This window comes from Gadus chalcogrammus, chromosome 6, assembly GCF_026213295.1.
Source record: "Gadus chalcogrammus isolate NIFS_2021 chromosome 6, NIFS_Gcha_1.0, whole genome shotgun sequence".
In the NCBI taxonomy this organism is placed as follows: Eukaryota; Metazoa; Chordata; class Actinopteri; order Gadiformes; family Gadidae; genus Gadus; species Gadus chalcogrammus.
This window is the reverse complement of record NC_079417.1, coordinates 14,648,885-14,671,895: the sequence shown is the minus strand read 5'-3', so window position 1 is coordinate 14,671,895 and position 23,011 is coordinate 14,648,885. Positions and strand designations below refer to the sequence as shown.

Below are 23,011 nucleotides of genomic sequence, written 5' to 3'. Positions count from 1 at the left end.
TACAATGGCATTCTGACTCATTGCATTTCCCCCAAGTGAAAGCAGCAAATCAGGCAGATATTTCAGATAGACGGTGGAATGCATCTTGATGCATCTCCTCCTCGCTATAATTTAAACTTGTTTCTTCATAGGACTTGGAATGCAGTGCACAATGCTTAAAGCATGCATTGTCTATAGACGTGACAGCGCCTATATGTCGAAGGGTAACATCCATATTAGTCATTTGCATCCAGCAACAATGGCTGAGTTTGTATAACTGCAGAAAGGAAAACCCAAGAAAAAAAGCGTCAGTCTTGTTTCTTCGCCAATTGCATCATGAGTTAGCCTGACATCGCCAGACCAATTTGCAAATGCATATTTGTCTGGAACATCTCAGTTCATTTTCGAATTACAAGGAACGGTATTCATGGGCACAGACCAAAATGCCCAGAACCAATCAGAGCAACCAATAACGTGTGGCACATTAGCAGAAACCGTTGTGGATGTTTATGGAAATGCCATAATGGCGCTTCTCTGTAGAGTCATCGTATTAAACCGGCCCAATATTAGATAAATGATGTGATTGGCCCAACACCGAACAGGGCTCCTGGATACCTGTCTGAACGGGAGCTGGGCCAGATGCATATGCCAGTATGCAGCAAATAAAATATGAGTTTGCAGATCATCAGTTCATCATCATTAGGTATATTATTACAAATCAAGATTGGCTCAAAGGATTGTCAAGAGAGAGAAGACATGTATATCCGTTGGAGAGAGGATAGAGGTCAGAGATTAACTCCACACAAGACAGACAAAAGTCAGACAGAGCAACACATATTCCAAGATAACACAAGACAATGTTTCGGCCCGCTGATCCATCTAGCCTATATTCACCAACAGACGGTAGGAGCAGGAGGTGGAGGAGGAGGAGGAGGAGGAGGAAGGGAAGCAGTGCTGGAGATGTGTGGCAGGTCTGAAGATGAGGGCTGACAAAGGAGCCACCAGAGACAAGTGGGCTAAAGGGGCTCATCACTCAGGGCCGAGGTTCTACGGGGCTGGAGGATGGGGGAATCGATAGATATGGACGGATCACTTGTGCCTGTGCAATCTATATGTGTGCGGTATGTGAATTGCGTGCGTGCATCAGCGTGTGCGTGTGTGTGAAAGACAAAGAGAAAGTGCGAAAGTGATGGAAAGGGATAGCACATTCAGCATTACGGCCACATGCACACGTCACAGCCGTTCACATCGCTGTGTGAAAGTGGCAATGATCAAGAGGAGCTGTGGCGAAGACTATCCAAGAACAATTAATAGTGTGGGACGTTGAAGAAAAACAAGGACAAACGTTGAAGGAAAGCAGCTCAAAATAACTTTCAACCCCACCCTAACATATGTATATAAATATCTATACACGAATAAACACAAATATATATTCAGTATATAGCGTGGAGTATATCTATATTATAGACACGGATTGAGAGGAACCATTAACCCTCACAATACTCTGGGGGGTCTCTCCCTGCTGTCAGCAGCTTGAGCTGTGGCTCATTAGAAGCTTCTCTGCTGCATCCTATTACCTGTGTATCACACAGGATATAAACCCTTTTGAGGGGGGGGGGGGGTTAGAGGAGCCTTCATGAGGCCATTCACATAAAACTGTAACACTTTATGAGGGTGCATTTAGAAGCCAGAGCTACTCATTAATTCACTGGCTCTCGTACAGTTATTCTACAACCCTCTGCATGCGGGCAGGCAAGAGGACTTGGCAGTCAGTCCGTCAAATATTGCCTGTTCTTTAGAAGATGTCCGTCAGCCAGAGCGTAGCGATAGGTACGGTGGATGAAGGTAAAAGCCAATGTTGGCTAAGCCGCACCTGATGAGAAGAGTGGAGAAGACAGACTGGCCTGAAAATATCCCTTATTCAACGCAGTGCTGAGCTGTGGGGGTGACCTAGTTTCTGACTTGGATATCACCATCACAGCACAACCTTTTTACATACAGACATATTTCCTTGGAGAAAATTGCCATGCAATTGCTTCCAATGCTTTTTCTCCAAGGTTTGTTCAGCTGTCATGCTGTGCAGTGTTGTTCATGTATAAAACATCTATATTATAAATTGTGTTTAGCATTTATATTTCAAACATTGTGTCTGGCTTTGTCAATACACTGTAATATCTATCTTATCTTACCAAAAGTGGATCATTGCTAAGTAGATTATTCTAAGTGATTTAAATTCCTGTTCTTAACAATGCTTTGAGGATGCAGATGACAGCTATATTTAGGGATGCAGCGATACTGCCACCAGTATTGCAAATGGGCAAAAATGTGCTTTGCTAGGCTAATACATGAATTGGTACCAGAACATCTCCCGGATGTAAGAATCTGACACATGAATCGTCATCCAACACCAGATTTTCTGATGTTTTGCCATAATGAGGCATCTCAAAAATGGTATGCAAATAAATGTACAGGTTTTCATACAGTTCTATTCAACAGTGCTGTATGAAGATTCAATGGTTGTATAGAGAACATGATTGTGGAACTAAACGTTCCCTCCCCCCATTTCTCCGACATTGAGTGTTGCATTTCATGTACCTTTTATAGACAGGCAGGATTGGTTCTCTGAACCAATCCAGTAAAAGATTAATATTGTAATCACCATATTAAAGTGACGCATGCATGCAAGTTATGGAACTGCAATCCATGGGTCCCCTAGCTACATCTCATCGGTCTCTAACAGAAAGCCTTACATAGGGCCTCTCATTACCCTCAAGAACTCCAGGAGACCAGAAAATCTAATAAGTGCATTTGCAGTTCGTCCAACACAACCGCTGCCAATGTGTTCCTGTGAAAGTGTGGGGAAATGCTATTAACCCACTCATGGGTTGTAACTTTCTGTCAAGGGGAATTGTATGCTCCCTTCAGTGTGTGTGTTCATCCCATACCCTTCAGCGAATGTGAGAGACCACAAGAGAGCCACACAAGTGTGTCCCCCATAATTGTACAAGTTGAAAAAAATAAAATTAAAAGATAAATATAACCGCAAGTGGGGATTAACGGGGTCCGAGCAAAATTAAAAGTCAAGAACAAACTAATGGAAGATATATAAATGTAACATATAATTTTCATATTTAAGGAAAGATGTTCCACTTATAAACCTGAACTTCAGCCTCATTCACATGGTCAAAATGTCTATTGATAAGCACACAACATCCAGAAAACTCAAAGCACACATTTCTCAAGTGAATTAAGGGCTTTCTTCAAAGCATATACATGAAAAATCTTTGAAATTCTTCCAAATTAAACATTTGGAGTCAAGAACACTAACGGAAGAAATATAAATATGACAGAGTTAATTATGAAGGAAAAGTGGTTAATGAAGAAGTTCCCCTTAATGCCATACTGTGTCTTGGCAGTCCGATTCTTGGAAACTAATGAGCCAGAATGTTGATTGCCTGATGAATTTCAGGTGCTGTACAATATTGTGTTTCTTAAATGAGTGGCAAAGACAGAATGTCATGTTCAGCTTGTTCATAGTACTCAAATCAGGATTTGAACTCTCAACCTATTATCCATTATCCCGTTGAGCCACTGACATTCCTGAACTGCATGAAGCCTCATTCACATGGTGTAAATGTCGATTGATAAGCACACACCATCAAGAAAACTACAAGCACACATTTAACAAGAGAATTAAGGGCCTTCTTAAAAGAGTACAGATCTGAAAATTTGCACTGTTAATGGTATCCACTCAATGATAGCCGTATGGTAGTTGTTATACAATAACAAAATGGTCATATAGGCAAAATGGGTTGAGACTGTGGACGTTTGGCTTTTCTATGAATTGTGGGAAAAGCAAACATTTTTAGAGCAGAAGACCAGGGTGAAAAAGATGCATCTGATTTTAGAGATTAATATGATGAAAGAATTTTGAGTCCAGGTCAATCTCGTAAGGAGAAATAAGGCTAGTTCATAATTTTTTAAATAACGCCACCTTTGGTTGCAGTACCAGAATTTGGGTTTATTAGTAGTGGGGGATTTTGGTATCCACCTAATAATAGTCTTATGTTTTTTTATACAATAACAAAATGGTCATATAAGAAAAATGGGCTAACTGCTCCAAATTTATTGGCAAATATTTCTGAAATGGTAAAGTAGATAGAAGTAAAACAAATTCTGTTCGATGATTTTTGTGAGGCTTGGTCTAAAGATTTTATGTGGCGATTTTGGTGAATTTTTGAATATTTTTGTAGCCTGTGAATCTTTTTATCCCGTTTAGCTTTAATATGAAATTGGGGGAGAAGTATACATTTTTAGGGCATAAGATCTGGGTATTATAAATGCGTCCGATTCTAGAGATTAATATTCTGAAAGAATTCATGATTTTTTACAATAGCGCCACCTTTGGGTGCAGTACCACAAATTTGGGTTCATAGGTAGAGGGAGTTATTGGTAACTATACCTGAAAGAGAATGGTAAAAAGGGTGAGAAGGGTAAGAAGGGTAAGAAAGGTACGTAAGTCCTTGAGCCAGCTCCGCAGAGTTCCTCCACCCAAGTCAAAATGACCGCATTTTTTAAAGGAGCAGCGGCTGCGGTTAGCTTGTTTTTCACTTTCTGCATATAATGACCTATTGTTTAGGTGGTAAAACATTTACAATTAAAGTAATTTGTTTAGTTTAGGCAGTTTCTACTGAAATATAATAGAATAGCATAAAATTAAATTTAACAGTTAATTTTCTTGGACTGTGGACGAATGTGAACTATTTATTTTATTCGGTATAAACTGAACTTTGAGCTCTCTCTTGTGAAGTGTGGGCACAACACTGCATCTAATAAGCGTGAGGATGAAAATAGGAATGGAATACTCAATCTATAGCCTAGTGAAGACATGCCTATGCTCGTCCCTTCACCAATATATGCTATGTATTTAGAGGATTCAAGTATTCTTGCAGTTTTACTTCTTAATCCAAGAGTTAAATAGTGCAGAGAATGGCTGTCCACGGATGAGGGGGATTATGATAAGTGGGTGTGCTTTGAAGACATTAGTTTCCCTGTTCTAATAATTGAAACCGGCTATCACCCTTTTCATAGAAAGTTATAGTATCCAAAACAAAATTGTTGTAATACAACTGCACACCTTCAGGTTTAAAAAGCAACCTATATTCACATACCGCATTGCAAGTAAACATTGGTATAGTGCAGACCTCCATCGAGATGAATAATTAATACATATAACAGATTCCGAAAATGATAGGTCTACAATGGTAGTTTACCACTGTGGATGCAGTAAGAACACTGTTAAAAAACATAAATAGGCTGCCGCCTCCGCCTTGTTTTTTCCGACTTGTACAGTATCCATGTTGACTATGTTGAACATACCCGAATGTGATTGGTTAAACTGATTTATAAATGGCGAGCAGTAAAAAAAGGTAAAACAACCTTGGTGCGAATAAAATTGATGCCGTCTTTTCGCAAAATTAAAATCACGTTGTATGTGTGCAGTCCCATTCAACAATGATTTGTTCGCAACCAACAATTGCGTTCAATGTAAAAGACCTTCCAACGCGAGTCGTGAGTCAGTGCTCTATATTACCATGGACAACGCGGCTTATTAAACGCGGTCGATAGGCGGCGGTAATGTAATATCCTTGTGCCTAATATTTAATGGCAAGAGAGAAATGTATATTCGTAGAATGCCCTCTAGTGTGCAGGACATTTAATAGTGGTATTGGCCATGCATAAGCCTGTGTATACAGTGTAAAAGTACATAGTAAGTATTGAGGGGTGATTTTATGCCACCAGGTGTGAATCTGATTAGCCATGAAAAGCTGCTTGTAAATCAGCCTCTTCTCATGTTTTAGTGACATCACAAGTGGACGTGTCCACCTAGATAATAATGAGCAACATTTGCTACAGTCCATTCGGTAGACTGATCTATCCAGCATTCATCTAGGGGGACACTACCACTTGTGATGTCACACAAATTTTTCAACGGCTTGTAATGACTAATCACAAACTCACACCGGGTGGCATAATATCACCCCTTTATTAATACGCACATTTTGAACATTAACAATTCTATTATAATTTGAATATTAAAAATAATTAGGTATATATTCGAATGATTATAGACTTAGAAATTCATATTTAATTTAATGCAATAAATGCACTTTATTTAAGTCATCTTCTGCTTGTACTGCCAGAGTCGCTTGTCATGCCGGTCCTGTTTGCAGGCTATACGGCTGTGGTTATATATAGAAACATACCCAATAGCCATACCCCACTCACCATCACCCATCGAATATAATGACATAGCAGTGGGTTGCACTTCATGATGGCTGGAAAGCTTTCTATGGCCTTACCCTCGCCAGCCACAGTGAGTAAATCCGGAAGGCTGGGATAGGGAAAATCAAGGACTTTATGGTCACCCTAAACCGCATAAGGCGAGAAGGGAGGAAAGGAAAGAAAGATGTATGGAATGGGGGAAAGGGGCGCTTTTCCAATCACAGACATTCCAGCCACGGAGAGAATCCAGACGGAGAGGGGGAGATATCCTAATAAAACATCCCTTAAACAAACGCATTCCTGGTCGCATCCATACGACAGAGAGAAGCTTGCAGGAGGGGGGGAATGGGAGAAATGCCATCTCATCTTTGCTTAAGGCCTCCGATTCTTGCCGAGGTCTCCCAGGGACCCGCCGGCAGGAACGGGCTCCGTTCGGGCTATGACACATTGAGATGATGTGTTTTACCTTGGGGCTGTTGGGCTATGTTCCGCGTTGTCTAACGAAGCCAACACACTCACCAAAAGAAGCTCTCTGAGATGAAGAGCATAAAACCCAGAAAACAAAAGCAAAAAGGAATGGGTGGCGGCACTGGTGGCCCCCCGACATCATACACAAGAGACACGAGCTATTGTGAATGTTATTATACATTTATTGCCTGCACAAAAAGTATATTGTCCCCCTTTTTGTTTAGTGTAACCTCTAGGCCTTTCATAGAACATGTGTAATGGGCATATACCTAAAATGCTAATGAATACACTGCAGTGTCCAAAAAGTATAGGGTAGTCTACTGTGGTATTGGCTTTTGTAATTAGCACCAGCATCAGGTGGAACGTGATCCTCTTGACATTCATGAATAAACTGCCTTAGTGGCTTTGATCATCAATTGGACAGGTGCCTTTTAACTAGCCTCTGGAGAAAAGGTTGAATGTATAAACGGCTGTGAGGTACCGAAGTCAGTTAAAATTCTTAAGTGCCCCAAAAATGTCCTTTCACTAAATGTGTGCATTGAGAAATGGCAAAACAAAATCCAATCGCCTCTGTAATATGCATCCCACATTTTCAGAGCAAGAGATAGGATATGAGTGGGGATTGTGGGTTTTACCACCTTGTCAACTCTGGTGAGTCTCAGCTGGTCATCCTACCACAGTCGACCCAAGGAGTATGACCACTACACTCAATGCTGCTGAGCCTCTTAAACTGTGTGGACGTCCGGCCAATACTATTATTAGGACTATGATAATGATATTAGGAGTATTCTGTGGCATAGACAGAATGTTTGTCAGTTATCGAAGGATAACTTGGATCCTGAGATTTAAGTGGGGTTCAGGAGTCACAAGGAAAGGGGAACGAGCTTTCCATTACGGGTGCAACGTCTGTTTAACAGAGAGATGGCGGTGACCTACTCAGATGTCGTTTTGTTTTGCCCAATAGCGGGAGGCTATCAACAATTCCCATGTGTATGGGCGGTGTTGGATGTCTAACTATGACTGATTTAGGGCGTATGCTATCCATATGCAAGAAGACGGTTTCAAATGAGTGGCTACAAACGCTAATATTTGTCATTTGTTTTTTGGATCACCTACAATAAACCCTCTTTGCAGACTTTATGAAAAGTAACGACTGTTTATTCCCTTTGGATGATCGAAGTGGTCGTCATTCACTCGCAGACGTGAGAGTAAACATAAGTATCGTCACCTCTCATCAACACACAGCGTTTTAAACTGGACGTTATTGATATTTGGTTATTATATTATTAGAACTGTTACAATTTGAGTACTAAGCGGATCTCATTTAGACCTTCTCCACACCCCGTGACAAAGACAATACATCGGTTTTACAGAGTTCACCTGCCTTGTCTAATACTATTGGGAAATATTAGAAAGCTACTCTTGGTTTTCTCAACGCCTCCCTTCATGTCAGTTCCTCGCTGAAGGACGAGCAAACCACTGTAATGTAATTTTTGTCACTTTAAATAAACCGTGCGTTCAACGATGCACTAAAGACATCATAAAAAAAAGCATATAATTGGCTTTAAAAAAACCTCTTTACTCCCGACTTCATACTGTCGCTGAATCAAACAAAGCCCCCATGCTCCGGCGTGACTTCCGAACGAATACAAGTAAAGTGACGTACGCTGAAATGAAGCCCATAACGCCATAACCAAATCCGTTACGCGCTCTACAAAGTTCAATACTCAGTCTTTACTTGCTTTACTTTAATCCTTTGGTTCCTGCTTTCTGTCTGTCTTAAGCATCCAAACACGCCCATCTTTAACGAGGAGAGAGGGGAAGATGGATAAAGACAAAAAAAACCATCTCATTACCGTCGAAGACCTTGAAACGACGACGGCCACGACATGCGAGATTTCTTCAAGCCGGGCCGGTGGCCCGTGTCCACCGCGTAAGTCCGGTCCATGTTGACTGAGCTGAGGTATTTCTCCGTATCTGAGAAGCCCCTTTGTCTCACGCGGTGCTTCTTTCGCACTACGAGCGCGTGGTGGAGAGGAGAGAGCGTCCCCTGGTTTTGCTGCCGCCACAAATGTTTGGGTGCTTTGGCACTTCCACCGCCGGCTCCGCCGCTGAGAGATGCTGTCGCTACTTTCCCGCAGGTGGAATCCATCCCCGGGAGCGGGTTTGTGTATAAATAGGGGGTAAGGATAAAAAAATTGTAACGTCCACCCGTGTCTATGGAGAATAGTCACTCAGTGCACAAGACGACCAAGTTCACTATTAAAAGTAGCGGTGGGCAACTAACTTAAAAAGTTGGTCCCGGAGTGGTTCACGTTCCATTCGGTTTGGAAACAAATTACATTCCATTAACGCAGAAACAGAAAAAATAAGTCCACGCATACTTTTAACTGAACTGCAAAACGAGATTGCAGGAACATTAAGCACAGTATTGCATTGAACAGGACCTGACTACAGATGATTTCCATATGCCCCTTCTCTCTCCGATTTCACGCCCATTTCAACAAGGTAATGTGGGGTTGCCGCAGTTCCACAGATGCCAGTTTATTCATCCACGGGACAGACCACAGAACGAGCGTCATAAGCAACAATGTAGCCTTAACTTCTAAAGAGCGTATACACTAGAATTAATCTGACGCACGCTATGCGTAAATATCCATGGGTTTAGGGAGAAAGAAATCAGTTAATCCCGTCCTCCCTGCTTTCCAGTACCTCTGCAGGAGCCAGCAGGCAAGAAATATGGCAAACAGGATAATCCATAAACATGAGGAACCTACCTAAGCACCTCCTCTGAATGCCCAATGTGTAAAAAGGAGGTGTGGACGGACGAGGGCCAGGTTGCATACGATGGGAAGCAGTACTGTCCATATTACAGTGCCATACTATTTACCACATAAAGAAACAAACACATTTCAGAGTTTGGCTTCAGAAGGTTTTTTATCTGCGCTTTATATTGTATGTAGCTATGATGATCAAAAGTCAGCAGCAAAATATTGTCTTTTTTATTAAGAGTGCATCATATGTATATTTTGATGGGTTCTACGTTATATCCTTTCCGGGTGCATTGTGGAAGGATTGTGAAAGGTGTGGTGTTGTATGGGTGGACCAAACCTTGTAGGATAGTTGAAATATCCTGCCATACCTTATAATACCATTAGTAAATATTGTTTCTGCTTCACCATGGAAGGTGTGTGTGTGTGTGTGTGTGTGTGTGTGTGTGTGTGTGTGTGTGTGTGTGTGTGTGTGTGTGTGTGTGTGTGTGTGTGTGTGTGTGTGTGTGTGTGTGTGTGTGTGTGTGTGTGTGTCTCTCTTTTTCCTCCGCCTTCCCTCACTTTCCTTCTAGTTCAAGCCCATTACGCTGGAACCTATAACTAGATGGGGAATCCAATTTCTCCGACTTCAACAACAGGAATGCAATCTTTCCCTGGGAGAGGTAGGCTGCCTTGAAACAGAGATGGCAGCTAAGAACAATGGGGAAGGGGGGGGGCAGCACCACTGAGCGATGTGGAACTGAAGACACACGCACACACAAACACAGAGCAGCCCGACCCTCCCCCTACCAAAGTTGCCAGTTTCCCACTGTCCTATATGGACCGTCCTTCAATTTGCCAGCTTCCCACAACAACAATAATGAAGAGCTCTGTGTTAGCACGTCTCGTGTATTAGCTCTCACCGTAGACATTAGAGGATTTATGTGTTCAATTTTATCCTCTTAATAAACTTGCTCGTGATGGTGTAGCAAAATCTGTGGAAGAGAAAAATAATAATAATTCAGATTATCCTGTGGCCATTTCTAAAAACACTTGAGGTTCGCAGTGTTTGTATTTTATGACAAAAAGGTTGCAGCCACAACCTTAACACAAACCATTAAATAAATATTAACTATCAAAAAAAAACACATCAAATACCATTCGGATTATAAAAAAAAATAAAAAATAAAATTCCAGTGGAAGGTGTCCTGGAAGTCCAAATTTCCCCCTCACTCTAGCTCTAAGACGCCTGTTTCTGGAAATCTATCAAGTGGATTGTAACCATCGTTTAGATAGTATGCAGCATAAAAGTGCCAGGTGGCTGAGTTAAGTGCTGTACAGTATCTACCATGTGGCCGATGTAGAACAGTACACTGTAAACTATGTCTGCAGTCCATCCTTCTGTTGCTCATGTAACCGTCTAACATACCATACATTTGGCCTGTTTCATATTTTACCCAGCTTTGCCAAATCATATTACCATTCCGTCTAGCTTCTACCTTTGACTGGCTGTTTACTGAACAGTAAAAACAAAAAGCCATTATTATATTTTACCAAGTGCTAAAAGGTATTGTGAATCCCAATTCCCCCTATTGGTTTAGATATTTTTGGTTCCTGATGGAGTGAGTCATAGCGCATCTTTCATAAATTATACCATTGTAATGACGACGTTTCTAAATGTTTAAGCTTTTTAATAGTAGGTCAAATGTGAAGATTCATGTGATATAACCTTTTCCACTTATGGTGTAATATTATATATCTAGATAGATTCATAGTCATGTCACATTTAGTTTTGAGTTCATCGTCTGATGCAGATATAGTTTCTATCTAACGAATATTATCTTTTGAAAAACGCCAAAAGCAAGTTACTATGTGTGCTGGAAATATGCTGGGCGCTGAAGACACTATACAATTTCATATAATGTAAAGGTCACATGAAGATGCAAATGACGTACCTTCATTTAAAAAAGGAGGGTTGATGATTCATCATATCAAGAGTTGGAGCACATGAGTGGTTCAGGTTTTCCCACTCTTATTGTTCCACAACACCAGATTCTATTAATTTTCTTTTGCCTTGAATTATAGATGAATGAAGGCTTGAAGCCGAGGGAAGATGAATGGCCATTGTTAGCGTAACCCCCCAGCCCTCATTTTCTTTCGATGACGTATATTTTGACTTTGAAATTACACATTTTGTTGGCTCATATGAGATGTGCAAAAAATGTCATTGTAATGGAACTGCTGAGGATCAAACACACTCACACACAAAAACAACTACACACACACACAGGTCTCAACACACTATTTTATTTGACCTCCAGAATTCCTCTAATCCATACAAAAGCTTTTTTTTCCCAAAAATGATATTTGGGCTGAATTATCAATCTAAAAAGGTATATTTTTGCATGTTGTTATATATCAAACAGAAATAAAACCAACACAAAAACCCAATGAATCTGAATTTTATCTTGTATGCCGTAAATAATGGAGGCAAGCGAAATAGATATGAGACACATCATGGATATCAGGCTTTTTCCTAAAACAGATTACATTTATTATAGCTTTATTCACATATTCAACAAAATGCTTTGCCCACAGCATTGTGCTGATATATCGAGGAGTTAAAAGTAAATAGTATTGTAATCAAGACACTTCGTACACACCAGCTTGTCCCACTGATTTTCCTGCACAAAGTACGAATGACAGGATCCATATCATGATCATTATTAGATCGACAGATACCTGCATTGCAGCGTCAAGAACAAATCCAAAAATACACACAGATGTTCCCATGCTTGCTTGCACGATACACCTGTACTCAGAGCAGTGCCCAGTTTAAATTATAACACCTTTTGTTTCCAACATGCTGGAAGAAAGCTGCTCTGTGGGAAATCTGTATTAATAAATGCATGTGTGATGACGCCCCTTTGACTCAGATTCCCCGTTACTATCATCCTCCTGGATGTAGGATGACATGATTCGCTCACTTTATTTTTTCTAGTTTAGCTCCAATTGTAGCATGTTGCCAGATAGGAGCTGCTAGGACGTTTGTATTAATGAGATGGGCATCTGTCCCCCCCCCCGCTCTACATTGTTTATTCAGAGACTGAGACGCTGCGCGGGCCCTTGATGGCTGGCATGAAGCCGGATCTTAAAGAGTTTGGGATTGCACAGTGAAATGCGAGGCAAGGAGCAGCATGGTTTTGTGGTGGATGAGGACAGTTAAGTCCCACTCAAACAGGGTTGGAGCAAACAGAGAGACTAACTGCCTTTTTATTAAACGTCTACAGGGAAACGGGCGATCGCGTCAAATGACGTAGGACGCGAATGTTCAAGAACCTTCCTACGTCATTTGACGCGATCGCCTGTTTCCCGGCAACAGACGATCGCGTCGTCTGTTGCTATTAGATTGAACAATTAAATTCAATACAAATATAAAGTAAAAACAAGTGTTATCTGGCGATCCGTTATCTGTATTATGTTATTTCGTCTTTTGGAAACATAAGCCGAATGTTTTTTGCAACCTAACCGGCAAAAGACGATCGCGTCGTTTGTTGCCAGGCAGGTTGTCAAGATGTAAACAACTGATGACGTAGGCCGGTACAATTTTCGCCCCCGGTACAATTTTAACGTGACCATTGTCGTTGGAAATGTTCGACGACGTTACATTCGTTTTTTTTTTTTATATGAAGACAATCTATTCTCAATATTACTTACATCATTTGGTAAAGTAAACTCGCAAATCATTTTGCAAAAAATCGTTCATTTTCTATAAAACGTTTGTGTGGCATAGGATTTCCCCTTGTTAATTTGGTAGAACTGAAAATCGGTTGCTATGGAAACGTGACGTCACACTTTAGTACTCATTATAGTATCATTACCTTCCCGTAACGTTCTTATGCAACGGAAACGTTGTTCACTCCTCCAGTAAATAGGACGGACATTTGCTACGACTTGGCAATGGAAGGTATTCAGGTCCGCTCAACTATGAGCCAGAGAGCTAACGTTATGCATTGTACATATTTATAATTCGAAATTCGACCCAGCCTTTATACAACAGGTAGGCCTACTCTAGGGTCTATAGCAGTGGTTCTCAACCTTTTTTGAGCAAACGCACCCCTGACCTTACCCTGATCCTCTGGTGAATGAATGGCCCGGGAACCACGGGCACCGCGGCCCGGGCAACGCGAACACCACGAAAACAGATCGCACGCAGAGGCCTAATAAGGCCTATATATTTTGTATTTGAAATGCAACAGCCTTTTTGTGGAGACTACGCTCAGAGCAGCTGGAACTGAACAAGAGGAAGAAGGAAAACGGGCTATGAAACAAAATTTGATATTCTTTTCTTGCTATCGGCCATGTTTGATTGTGTTGTGTTGGTTATTGACCTGTTAACCCGCGAACTTGGGTTATGTTTATCAGCGTTAATATAGAGATCATGACGATAGCTGATGTAACGGGAGTCCGGGCGTGTGCAGGACCGAACCGCGCTGTATTATCACTGTTCCATTGCGCATAGACAGTAAAAAGTAGCTGAGACGGTAGAGGGGTTAGAAACCAATAAATGAAAATGGGCATTTTATTTCAGGTAGCCTATTCTTTCACCCCAAAAAAATCTAATAAATAATAATAATTAACCCCCCCCCCCCCAAAAAATGGAATCACGTTCCCAGCGCCCCCCTAGGTTGTGCGAACGCCCCCCAGGGGGCGGTACCGCCCCCGTTGAGAAACCATGGTCTACAGCATGTAACCGCGTTGTCTGATTACAGTTTAATTCATTTCTCATAATTTACCAGCTCTTTTTTGAAGACCGAATCACATTCGTTTCAATGGGATTCGCGACGGTCTATACTTTCAACATAAAGTAAACATATTTATAATTTGAAATTCATCCCAGCCTTTATACCACAGATGCTACACGGTCTATACAGCATATAACCTGTTTTCTGATGACAGTTTAATGCTTTTTTTTACAACAGCCAATTTGACTGGAAATACTTAATTGATCAATGGCTGCCTTTGTGAATGTCGGCACACATCGAATAATCGATTATTCGTTCATACTGCCCACTTATTGTTCGACCATGAAAAATTTGAGTTATTCACATCCCTAAACATATCACATTTTGGTGTGCAGTCCAACACGTCAAATTGCAGCTCCAGGTACAAAGTTGTAAGTGGTCCTGCTGGTTTCCCAGGATTTCAATCTGAGGCCTGATGGAAGCACTTTCTGTTCCTCATGCAGGTGTTCAAGGGATTTTTTGTTTGTTTCCCTGCGGTTGCAGTGCCCTGTGCTGTCCCACACTCTATTGTAGGGAGATATGTTCCTAGCAACCTTCGCTGTTTGGGATCTCCCAACCCATGACTTCCGATCAGATAATCACTCTGTTTCTGTCTCCAGCTTAAGTTGCCTACATGTGCTGTACATCTGAATGTCAGCAGATGCTCACTATAGCCAGGAATAAAACACTTGCACCCCCTGACTACTGAGAACTGGCCAGATAAACCCCGGCTCTCAGGCTTCTGGATACTGTTTCAGATGTTGACCAATGGGGATATTTAGGCTACGTTTACACGAGGACGGTCTGACCAGAAGACGCAAAAGTGGCGTCGCGTCTTCACTTTTTATTCCGCGTTTAGACAAGCGTTTTCGGGAGGAAATCTGAGTGCATACGGTGTGCAAAAGTGTGTGGAATTCGATGCGTGCATACGGTGTGCAAAAGTGTGTGGAATTCAATTGGGTATGCATGCCAGGCGGCTAGGTGGTGCTGTGATACACTATCACACAACACCGCCATGTCTGAGCGCATGCGTAGAATCTTCTTTCTTCTCTTATCCGTGCCGCAAAAACCAAAAAGATCCTTCTCTGTTCAGTAACACTATCTGTACATATCCTGTACATTTCGTGGAAAGACTCCTGTACGCTTGTTAGAGCTGCCAGAGCAGCTTGAAGGTCCGACGCATGGAAATAATCCGACATGTTTGTTTATTTCCTTGTACTGGCACATGTATGTGACGTAAACGCGTACGCGACGTGAGCAGATCTGAGCAGTGTTTTGCGTCTTGGCAGTGTAGACGGAAACGCTACGGCGGAGCGTATTCAACTTTTCCACTCTGGAGGGTGGTTTCAGATTTACGCGTTTTCATGCCCTAAAAACGCTGTCACGGTCTAAACGAAAGGCACTTCCGCTAAAATATTTCGTCGTTTTCACCCGCAAGCGTCCTCGTGTAAACGGGGCCTTAATCATGTGTTTAAGGGTTATGGTAGGTGTAAAAAGGCATTGTTTTAATTTTAATTTTTATTTTAAGTGTCACATCTTGCCACGCTCCTATGTATTTCTAGCCTGTGATGGTACCCTGTTGAGTTAATTGTTTTCACCTGTCCCTCATTACCTCTTTCCTCCTAGTGTATTAAGTCAGTTTGTTTCCCTTCTTCTATGTGCCAGTTCATCATTGATCCTCTGTGTCAAACGTTCCAGCGTTCCTACAAGCTATATTTACCGTTCCTTTTGCCTTCTCCCTGCTGGATTTGTTGTGCCCGATCATCGAAATGATAACCTGTGCTGTGCACCAACCCTTGTTCTAACAGTAAGGACAACTATTGTTATCCAGACTCTTTGCTTCTGAATCTTGCTTTTGAGTCAGACACCTGGGTGCACCAGCGTTTTAGTTTGAGTTACAGATTAATATATGTCTTTGTGAATCATGCTCTTTTTTTGTATCCAATGACTCAGCGGTAACGTACCCTAAAGACTTCAACAACAATGGACCAAAATGACAAATGTACTGTATACAGAACACCATTTTAAATCTTTCAGATGGATTTATGGCCCATCATCTTCCAGTTCTAACCTATTCTTTTGACACTGTTTGACTTTGTTTTACCCAGTACTCTGTCTGTGTCAACGACACAGAAAGGAAGGGGCAATCAAAAGGGAATAAAAGATACTGCACTTATCTCAACCCTCAAAAGAGAGTCTGTGCCTTGACAGCTACAAGTAATAAGTCACTGCAAATAGTGGCAGAACACAGCACTATTGATCAACCGGGCTACACTCTAGTCCATCAAGCCGGTTAAAACACACAGATCCCCTCACACACACACACACACTATGTGAGGTTGAGGATTTAAGGTATATTTCAATGGCACGATAGTTGCTGCATTTTAGTTTGACAGATTGTTTTTTACTAGCTTTGAGGCGTTGTTTATTTGTTACGTGCCTGATGCACAAGGAGCGTAAGAAGTCGCTCTGCGTCTGTCCTCTATGCTCTGTGTGTAAGACGTGTGCTCAGGCAGCTCCTACACACACCAAAGGTGAAGATAACCTGTGACTCAAGGCTAATAGGGTTTCAAATGGGTGTTTTTCCTGGCGACTGCATCCAGTCAAAACGTTTACAAATCTTATAGCGTTGATATTCGAAATTTGACTTTTCCAATTCCAATATCTGAATATTCTAAAAAACTAATAGTGAAATGCTCTTTGAAAGGGATACCTGCATTATTATGCTATTCAATTATAAAAAATCCAGTGTCATAAAGTTGCCTTAAATGACAATAATGTTATTTATCCAGATTATCTCTGGGATAATATATCTTCTTACAAAAGTAACCATGACAGACCTAAGCACAGATGAATTACACACTCACACGCAAAGACACGCATCAGACATGCACAGATCCCTCCCTACCTTTCAGTGTCGGCAGCGGTGATGGCGATGAGTGGCGGGGTGCGTAGCGGCAGGGTGGTGGGCCGTGGGGGCTTGGGGAGGGCCGTGTCCGCCTCCGGCCTGTGGGCGTAGTAGTACTGCTCGGCCTGTCTGAAGGCCAGGGGGGGGAGCTGCAGGGTCCTGCAGGACAGCCTCCGCACCAGGAGGGGCTCCATGCACAGGAAGGGCTCCGGCTCGGGAGAATCTGAGGAGTCATCCTGGAGGAGGAGGGGGAGGAGGAGAGAGGAGAGGGGAGAGGAGGGAAGAGAGGAGAGGAGCGAAGAGGGGAGCGAAGAGGGGAGAGGAGAGGAGAGAGGAGAGGAGAGGAGGGAAGAAAGGAGTGTAGAGGAGGGAAGAAAGGGGAGAGGGGAGAGGAGAGGAGGGAAGAGGAGAGGAGGGAAGAGAGGAGAGGAGGGAAGAAAGGAGAGAAGAGGAGGGAAGAGGAGAGGAGGGAAGAGAAGAGAGGAGGGGAGAGGAGAGGAGGGAAGAGAGGAGAGGAGGGGAGAGGAGGGAGGAAAGGAGAGGAGGGAAGAGAGGAGAGGAGAGGAGAGGAGGGAAGAGAGGAGAGGAGGGAAGAAAGGAGAGGAGGGAAGAAAGGAGAGGAGGGAAGAGGGGAGAGGAGGGAAGAGGAGAGAGGAGGGAAGAGGAGAGGAGGGAAGAGAGGAGAGGAGGGAGGAAAGGAGAGGAGAGGAGGGAGGAGGAGGTGGAGGAAGAGGATTGGAGGGGAGGGTGGAGGAAGTGGCGGAGGAGGGGAGGAGAGAGAGGAGGAGTGGGTGAGTGGGGGCAAGAACAGGAGAGGAGAGAAGGGGGGAGTTGGATGGAGAAGAGGAGGAGGGAGGGAAGAGGAGAGGAGGGAGTAGAGGAGTCGAGGGGGGAGAGGAGTGGATGGACAGGGCAGGAGAGAGACCGTAGAGGAGACAGATAGGAGAGGAAAGGGGAGGACAGGAGAGGATGGTTGGAGGAGGGTAGAGGAGGAAAGGAGTGGAGAGGACAGGGGAAGGAGAAGAGGGAGAGGAGGAAAAGAGAGAGGTCAGGGGAGGGAGAGGGAAGATTGGACAGGAGAAGGATGAGAAAGGAGAGGACAGAAGGAGACAAGATAAGAGAATAAGTATGAGAGTGAGAAGCGATTGGAAAGGGCAAGTTATCGCAACAAAGGAGTCAGGAGAGGAAGCCAGGCACATCAGAAAAGAGAAAGGGTAACGCACCGACAAGTGTCAGAAAGCAAAGGTGAAAGTAAAAAAGTGAAGGATTTATGTTTGACAGGGCTTTACAATCTTATGAGGAAAATACAGTGTCTATAGTATAGTAGCATTCAAACAGTATATTGAATATGAACAGGTCATTTTCAAGTATCCGTTACACCATTTTCCCTTAAATGGTGTACGTATGGTGAACAAGGCAGACAATAACATCTTTAAATAATAGGAGATACATTAAAGTAGACATCTTGGATATGAATGTAAAGCAAGGTGACGGTCATTGCCGGAAGGCTGGGTCCAGCAAGGTAAATGCTGTATTAAATCATTGTGTTACAAGGAAACACTATTTACTAGAGGTATGAGTCAGACCGTAAAGGAGACCACCACATGTCAACACCGAACCTCTCGGCGATAAAAAAAAAAGAAAGAAAAGATAAGATGAATTTGTCCTCGGGACCGAGACGTCACGTGGGATAAAGGATGAACATCGTTCACTGTTGAGGATAACATCGGCTGAGGAATGGGGAAGATAAAAGACCCACGCATGCGGGTCGAAAAGGGAAAGAATTTTGGCGAGAGAGAGAATAGTGGTGCCCAACCCCACTATGAAAGCAGGGGAAACGGTGCACCTTGGGTTAGAAAGTAATAATAAGAAAGGGAGAGGGGCGAATGGGGACCTCATTCCCCACAGCCATATGTTACTCTGAAGGTGGACCGGCATCCCGCGAGACCAATGTTGGGCTATCAGTTATCCGTTTGGACGGCAGTGAAGAGGAAGCCTTTACATGATAAGACACCATACATCGGTTCACGCACCCAATTGCGTTCTAACGGCACACGGCTCATTGAGTGAGCGACTCCACTCACTAAACCTGCGTAATTTTCTTTTCAAATAACCCAAAAGAATCTTGCAGCTCCCTCCTTTATCGAACACTTCTGGAAGTACCTTCGACCTGGGATACGGATGAATACACAAACATACTCCCAAAGTGGGGTGCTGAGAAAGCGTGATTAATGAAGGCTCATTCCGTGCAATTAATCTTCTACCTTAACGTGAGGAGATTTCGCATTTGTTCCACATGGTTATTCCATTTCCCCCCTCATAAATAGGGATTAACCGTCAAAACCTGCACTGCATCATTTTAAAAGAAAGTTATAGGCCTATATTATGGCACGTTAGGTTGGGTACAGCTTTACCCCCACCAACTCAACCTGTAGTGTGAGACATTCAATGGTGCAGATAGACTTGCATTAAACTCAACTGTGTACAACAGCAAGAGCTAAGGTTGATGCGCTAATCTGCTTCCGAACAACGGAAGGCCAAGATTTTGTGTGTGGAGTTTTTATAATGTATGCGTCTCATCTGGCTAAAGTGTTCAGGCGAGGATTTGGGCCTGGGGCACTTAAAAATAACCAATTCTGCAACAGTCCAAAACACATGAATTAGGTCGGCAGCTAGTGCTAGTGCGCGGCTAGCAATGTCCACCGGCGTTCTGCTGCCAGAGGCTCGCCAAACTTTAATGCTGGGGGGGGGGGGGGGGTTTCTGAAGTTCGATATTTGATTGACAGCCCTCCTCACATTCCATTCTGAATTGTACAGTAAATGGCTGAAACGATAGTTACGTATTGTAACTCTAGATTCTATGAGTATAGGCGCAGCCTTTTAAGGCTATCGCTATTGAGTTATCCCTAGGCGTGAGCCGTAGCACTGAAAGATTTGTAATCCCCGACCACCAACAGCGTGGGCCTCAATTACGTCTGCGTGCGGCGTGCCTCAACGACGTCCGCATTTCGCTGATATAAGCTGTGGTCGAAATCGTTCCCTATCATGGATGTATTGCACTAAATAGGGTGCACGCCATTTTCTAGGGTGTTCGAATTCTCAGTGGTCCACTATATAGGGCACTATATAGTGGACTTAAAATAGGGTACATACGATGTTCCCTACATGTTACTCCCGTATACCACAATGCAATGCGGTTGTATTTTTCCAGGGGAGAAGAAGAATCCGAATAACCGCGAAAACGAATACATTTAATGATGGAGTCTCCGGCTTTCGTTTAGAAATGTCAACAATTTATTTGGGATTTAACATAGAATATTTAACATTCAAAATTAATTTATTTGGGATTTAACATAGAATATTTAACATTCAAAATTAATTAGACAAGGAAATGTAACATTCAACATCAATACAACCTCCAGCTTTCGTCGTGAGTGCCCGGTTTGTTTACTTGATGTGGGCGCATCTGTCTGCGTCACACAAATACCCGGCGCATTTACTGACGCAAATGACGTTTAGAAATGTTCAGCGTAGTGTCCGAATTCTCGTTCCCTATTCCCTATATAGTGCACTATATCATGTACACTATATAGGGAATAGGGAACGAGTGTATAGGGAACGATTTCGAACACAGCTATAGTCGAGCGCCGGCGGACGTTCTGCTCCCAATAAACAGCTTTTCTTCAGCTATTTAAAGGACAATGAGGCCGACACTTAAAAGGCTGCGCCTATACTGATAGAATCTGGAGTTACAATACGTAACTATCGTTTCAGCCATTTACTGTACAATTCACAATTGAATGAGAGGGCTGAGGAGGGCTGTCAATCAAATATCGCGCTTCAGAAACGGCCAATCATAGGAAAGCCCGCCCTGCCTTGGTTCCCTCCCCCATAGTGCCAAAACTAAATTTGCGCGCGAGAGCAGAACATCATTCGCGAGAGGCTGTTACGCGCGAGAGGCTGTTTTGCGCACGCAGAGGTAATTTGCGCGTGCGCAGAGGTAATTTGCGCGTGCGAGAGGCTGTTTTGCGCGCGCGAGAGGCAGTTTTGCGCGCGCAGAGGTAATTTGCGCGCGCGCAGAGATCATTTGCGCGCTCGCAGTTAATATCTACGCGTGGGGAATAATATAATATGCCCGAATGCATCTTTTATCACATTAGTGAATTATGGCACTAATGTGTCGCCACCATAGGCAGAGGTTGTCCACTGGAGACGTGTCCGTTCCTCTGACCCGCCGCTGCCACCAACAGGGGGCAGTGTGGGCGGCAGTAGTTCCGGAGGTAGAGTGTGTTGGTTGGTAACCGCAAGTTTGCTAGTTCGATCCCAGGCTTCTCCTAGCCGGGGAGTGTCGAGGTGTCCCTGGGCAAGGCACCCTAACTGCTCTAACTGCTCCCGACGAGCTGGCTGTCGCCTTGCATGGTTGACTCCGCCGTCGGTGTGTGAATTTGTGCATGAATGGGTGAATGTCAGGCAATATTGTAAAGCGCTGTGGATAAAAACGCAATATAAATGCAATCCATTTGCCATTTACCAGTAGGAGCCGACCCAGTAATACCCAGAGCGCCCACAAATATATTCCCGCTGCGGATCTCGTCGGTACCGTTTTCCTTTTGGAGGCCGTTTCTCGACGGCCCCGCTACACCTCTGCATATCAAAATGCCAATCATCAATCAACCAGTCACTCGCCAGTGATTCCTGCATAATTATGTATATTGGATTGCATTGTTGTTAGCAATTGCCGTCCAAGGAACCGAAACAGAGATAAACACTCACACACACACACACACACACACACATAGGCCTACATTAGAATACCTCACAAAGTCTTATTTTCTCAAAGTCAATTGTTGCGGTTTACTTTCAAACAATTTTATTTATTTTTTTCCCATAAGGATGAAGTAGTTTCCTTAAATGTTAAAAAATATTAATTAATTAATGTAGCTTTCTTTTTTTTCATTTTTTACTTTTTGTTATTCTGAGTTATTGTATTTTTTAACCGTCAAATATATGGTTCAGAGAAAGTCTTTGGGCAGATAAAAGTGAATTCAAGAAGTAAGATGATAGGCAGACTGTAGAGATTTGACGGCGATCATTTGCATTTTATACATTGAAATCAATGTTATATGCAAAAAGTGCATTTGAGTGCAAACGCATAAGGATTAAGTTTCATCTACAGGCATGCTTTATTAATAAATGTTTATGGCATTGGGGTTGTTTTACTCCAGTTCTAACCTTTAGATGTTGGCTCACTCAAATGAAAAAAGACTAGCTTATACGTAGCCTACCTTAATGGCTCTAGAATTTGGTGCCTTTGATAGTAACTAAGGACATACATTATGCTGTGGCAGAAAGTAAATTGGATTGGAATGACTACAAACTACAAATAGGAAAGACATTTTAGTACTAAAGAAGAGGAAAACGTTCACCATATGTTTTTTTTCCTTTTCAGAATTATTATCTGTTTGCAGTGTGTAATGTACAATTCTTCTTCCCAGAACGCTTTAATAACACATGTGACTACAAATACGTATGCAATGCTTAAACTATGAGTATAATTAGAGGTTTCTTACACATGATGAATCTTACCCTGATAATCTCAACTGTGGCCCCTTAACCATGGCTTCTGGGAACTCGGCTCATCACTAGCGGTAGTGTTAGATAATCAAATTAGACGGATGGAAACCAAAGTGGCCGCAGTCAGTGTGGTATCTGGTAGCCTACGTGACCAGCATCTAGACCTTCATAGTTTGAATTCCTGTTCAACGCCAAGGCTGTCTGTCGAATGTAGTGCTCCGTTGTTTAAGGATCCTTGCCCTTTGTTTAGTTTGTGGTCCCCC

The 23,011-nt window shown here is 42.8% G+C and overlaps 2 protein-coding genes across 2 annotated transcripts in view; both read right to left on the bottom strand.

The window, feature by feature from the left end:
- Positions 1–9,421, bottom strand: part of pde4d (phosphodiesterase 4D, cAMP-specific) — a 147,471-nt gene extending 138,050 nt beyond the window's left edge. The window contains 1 exon segment of the mRNA XM_056592928.1: positions 8,589–9,421. Within this exon segment, the coding sequence (XP_056448903.1) occupies positions 8,589–8,884 (296 nt within the window). The 5' untranslated portion in view covers positions 8,885–9,421.
- Positions 9,422–10,174: 753 nt separating this feature from the next.
- The window catches only part of LOC130384640 (cAMP-specific 3',5'-cyclic phosphodiesterase 4D), a 35,092-nt gene continuing 22,255 nt past the window's right edge, over positions 10,175–23,011 (bottom strand). The window contains exons 3-4 of the mRNA XM_056592931.1: positions 17,175–17,410; positions 10,175–10,477 (exon numbers count right to left, since the gene is read on the bottom strand). Of these exons, the coding sequence (XP_056448906.1) occupies positions 10,423–10,477; positions 17,175–17,410 (291 nt within the window). The 3' untranslated portion in view covers positions 10,175–10,422. The remainder of the gene's footprint in view (positions 10,478–17,174; positions 17,411–23,011) is intronic.